At 36.4% G+C, this 3,816-nt stretch overlaps 1 protein-coding gene across 3 annotated transcripts in view; it reads right to left on the bottom strand.

Moving 5' to 3' along the window:
- Positions 1-1,466, bottom strand: part of LOC125664097 (short-chain specific acyl-CoA dehydrogenase, mitochondrial-like) — a 31,296-nt gene extending 29,830 nt beyond the window's left edge. For all 3 annotated transcript variants that reach the window (XM_056152664.1, XM_048896640.2, XM_056152665.1), the window contains exon 1: positions 1,330-1,466. In XM_056152664.1, the coding sequence (XP_056008639.1) occupies positions 1,330-1,393 (64 nt within the window). In that variant the 5' untranslated portion in view covers positions 1,394-1,466. The remainder of the gene's footprint in view (positions 1-1,329) is intronic.
- Positions 1,467-3,816: the final 2,350 nt, after the last annotated feature.

The following is a 3,816-nucleotide window of genomic DNA, read 5'->3' as shown; positions in this document are numbered from 1 at the left end:
GTTAGTCACGGCACCAAATGTAACAGGAGGAGAGAAAATGAAATAGACCAGACCAGGACTTGAACCCGGGCCCCTGAATCTCTGGTCAGGTGCTCTACTTATTGAGCTTACAATCTAGCCAGTGACAATCGAAACCATCTGACCGCCACAGCTCCAATAGCCAGGAACAGCTAGGAATACAGTTCGTTAATCAGTTCAAATTAGTTCTTTAAATATATAATTATAAGATAGCGTAGGATTCCCCATATGACCCCATTTGAGGTAAATTTGTGCGGTCCATGGAATTACCGGAAACACCACCAAAAGTAGCGAAAACACCAACGTATTATCAAAAAACACCTCTAGAGTACTTTTTTTTTGGTGTTTTCGGGAATTACCTGGTGTTTACAGTAATTCCACGGACCCAAATTTGTGCGGCTCGTAGATTTACCCCAAAACACCCAAGAATACCCCAAAACACAATGAATAGACCCAAAAACACAATTTAAAATAAAATATTGGTTAAAATTATGTTATTTACGCAGAAAACTGAACAATTTCGCCGTATATCAGGGGTCGAAATTAACTTTTTCTACCACAGGCTAATTTTAGCCTGTGGGTAAAAAATCCACAGGCTAAAATGAAAACTTACAAGCTAAAATAAAAATAATGAAGCAGTGCTCTTTTTTTCATATGTTTTGTTTTAAATCGATGATTTTCCCCATCATTACTCATTACTGAACCTAGTGGGTCAATAGGCATCGTTTGGACAAGACACTAAGTTGCGTAAGTCATATGGCGCAATGTTTAGGTCTCTTGATTATCGCACCTTTTACGAGGTTCATTGCACTCAAATTTCATCAATTTATTTTTTTTTTTTTTTTAGAATATTTTAATCTTTCTTTAATATATGAACAATATTGGTTGTTTACTGTGCTGTTCTATGATATTTTTCGGTGTTTTGGGGTGTTTTTGGGTATTCTTGGGTGTTTTTGGGTAAATCTATGCTCCCAAATTTGTGTAACAGTATCGGGAGGGCGTTACTAACTTCGGACGCCCTTGACTCACATATATTACTCGAAAGTTACATACCAAATCGTATGTGATCTACACGGAAGTTGAACATATTTTTATGCAGAAAGTTTCAATATTTACAAAAAAAACGCCAATAATAACGCTGAATAATGAACCTAGAAAACGCACATGCAGACATGTTAAAAGTTACACAACGTGCAGTCCGGTTAAAATAACTAGTGTTCTGACAGCTGTGTGGTTGCGAAATGCAGGTGTTGTAATTTTCTGTCTATAGTTATGTGCAACCTATGATAAACTTTATCCCCTCATTTTTACCTTTTCTGACAAACTTTGCAGTACTTTGCCCCGTCCTTAGCAGACAGCGAGCCATCGTCGCCATGATTGTTGTTTTCAGCTCCTCCGCAACAGAAGAGTCAAAGTCCAGGCTGTATCAGAGTTACCGTCCTTTGCATACGAGTTTACTGAATCGACGCATTTATCTAAAACCCAAACACTTTGTTCAAATGCTATATAGATTGCGTTGTACATAGACAACAATATTATAAAACTATTCAAAAATTCTTTAAAAACCTTTTACCATAGAAACCAGGATAATTTTTCTTTTCATTTTTTATGTGTAGTTTTTCTCTGGTCTCACAAAGGTTAAGCCTTATACATGTATGAAAATACTACTTCCCCACCCCTTCAAAGAAAGAACAACCTCTCCAAAACAATATCCCACCCTGTTGTCCTGCGTACCAAACAAAGACGTTGATGTGGAGTCGATCATTTTTAAACCTGAAATAAATAGATACAAAAATATTATGAAAATGTGTTTTAAAGAAAATCCTAAAATACTAACTTTTTACCACAGAAAACTAACTATATCCTGTATGGCAGTTTTGAGTATTCATATAATTTGAATTGCAAAATTATTTCTCATATTTATAACTACATTAAATCTTTTAAGCGATTTTGTACATGTTAATTTTTGTACCTTTTTTTTAAAAATTTATTTTTCTTTTTTCTTCCAACGGGCTAGATTGATTAATTATGTTTATATGTATGTGTGTGACTGTATGTGGGGTTTTTATAAGTGTGCGTGTGCATGTGTAAAAAAAAAAATCATTTCATAGCAAAGTTTAGCAAAACTAATGAACTATTTTCATATTTTCATGTAAACCTCGTTACAATATTGTCACATCTTCAAATAATCCTGTTATCAATCATATCTTTGTACTTGACCTTTGTATTTGGGAGAGGGCTTACATAGGCTATGCCTGTTGCCCGATTCTATTGAGTTTCTCATTATAATGTTAAGATTAAAATAAGATAAATGCCTACAAATGTTAGTATTTTCATTGTTACAATGTACGTTGTGAATGATCGACTTCATTCTAGACAGGCATATTCATAATTGAGATATTTAAGACAAACATACACCCTTTCATAACAAAGACTGATTTCGATGTGACCATTTTTTTCAATGTGACCAATTTTTTCTGGTCTCACAAAGGTATTTGATTTTCAAAAACCTTTTTATGAAAAGACTAACATTCCCCTCCCAAAAAAACCCCTCCAAAACAATATCCAGGGGCGGATCCAGGAATTGCGGTGGGGGCAACTTTATGAGACAGGGGGTTTGGGGACCGCCTTGATGCCCCCAGTGGGTCCAGGGCAAAGCCCTAGTGGGGGAGGGGGGAGCTCCTGGATTTTACAGATTTTATAGGGCTTGAAATATGTCTCCTACATGTATGTAGTCATTTTTACTATTTTCTATCATTTTTAATAAGAAGAAATTAATAAAATGACGCAAATCTTAAGGGTTTTGGAAAAAATGTAAGTTCTCCTTATAAAATTAATTCAATAAATCAAAAGATTTTGTTATTTATTTTTCCGAGAGTGGAAGAAATTATTGCTTCTTTTATCGTTTACATTTTTCTAAACACGAAATCACGATTTACCTTAGATTTGAAAATTTTAGGGGGTGTGTATCTTCGAGGTCGAAGACAATTTAAGGAGTGGGGAATGTAACGGTCAGCCAGGTTCGATCGCCGGTGTTCAAACAGTTCAGTTGGTAGAACACTTGACTAAAGAATTCAGAGGGTCCAGGTTCGAATCCTGGTCTAGTCCGTTGCATTTTCTCCCTGTTACATTTGTTTTACGTCCCGTCGAATATTTTTACACTCATATTGAGACATCACCAGCTGTAGGTGCCAATGTCTATCGCGACACGGGACCTCCCTTTCATAAGGTCCGGAAGACCCGTGATTCTCACCTCTAAATTCGGAGGAACAATCACTTTCCATGTTAACGTCTTCGGTTTGAAGCGGCCATGACACGTGTGGGGCTCGAATTCACGACCTCCCGGTTATGAAACGAACGCTCTACCACTGAGCTATTGTGACCGGTTGTCACAACGGTCTCTAACGATAGCTGTTTTACCCCCAAGATAACTCGAAGATGTATATCGGTGCGCCTACACCCACTCATATCACTTATAGTACAAGAAACAAACCCCTGGAATTAAAACATTAATATTTAACCTTGCAGACTTGAACTTGATGGTGAATGTAGGTAGTCATTCCCGGGTGTTTTAATTCTGTTTATTTATGTGGTACTACATTATATTTAATCCTTTTGCTAACATTGCTTTTTAACACAAGAAAAGAACCCAAAGAGACATTGGAATTTAATGCTGCGTGGCATTTAGCGATGCAGCGCTAGAACTTTGATCACTGAAATGTACAAGATTCTTTTCTGACAGATGACTCGTTATAGAAAGTGATTTCAAATTATGGAAATGGTTCCAAAGTATCAGTA

This window comes from Ostrea edulis, chromosome 1 (assembly GCF_947568905.1).
Source record: "Ostrea edulis chromosome 1, xbOstEdul1.1, whole genome shotgun sequence".
In the NCBI taxonomy this organism is placed as follows: domain Eukaryota; kingdom Metazoa; phylum Mollusca; class Bivalvia; order Ostreida; family Ostreidae; genus Ostrea; species Ostrea edulis.
The sequence above is the reverse complement of the archived record's forward strand: the minus strand, read 5'-3'. Positions and strand labels throughout refer to the sequence as shown.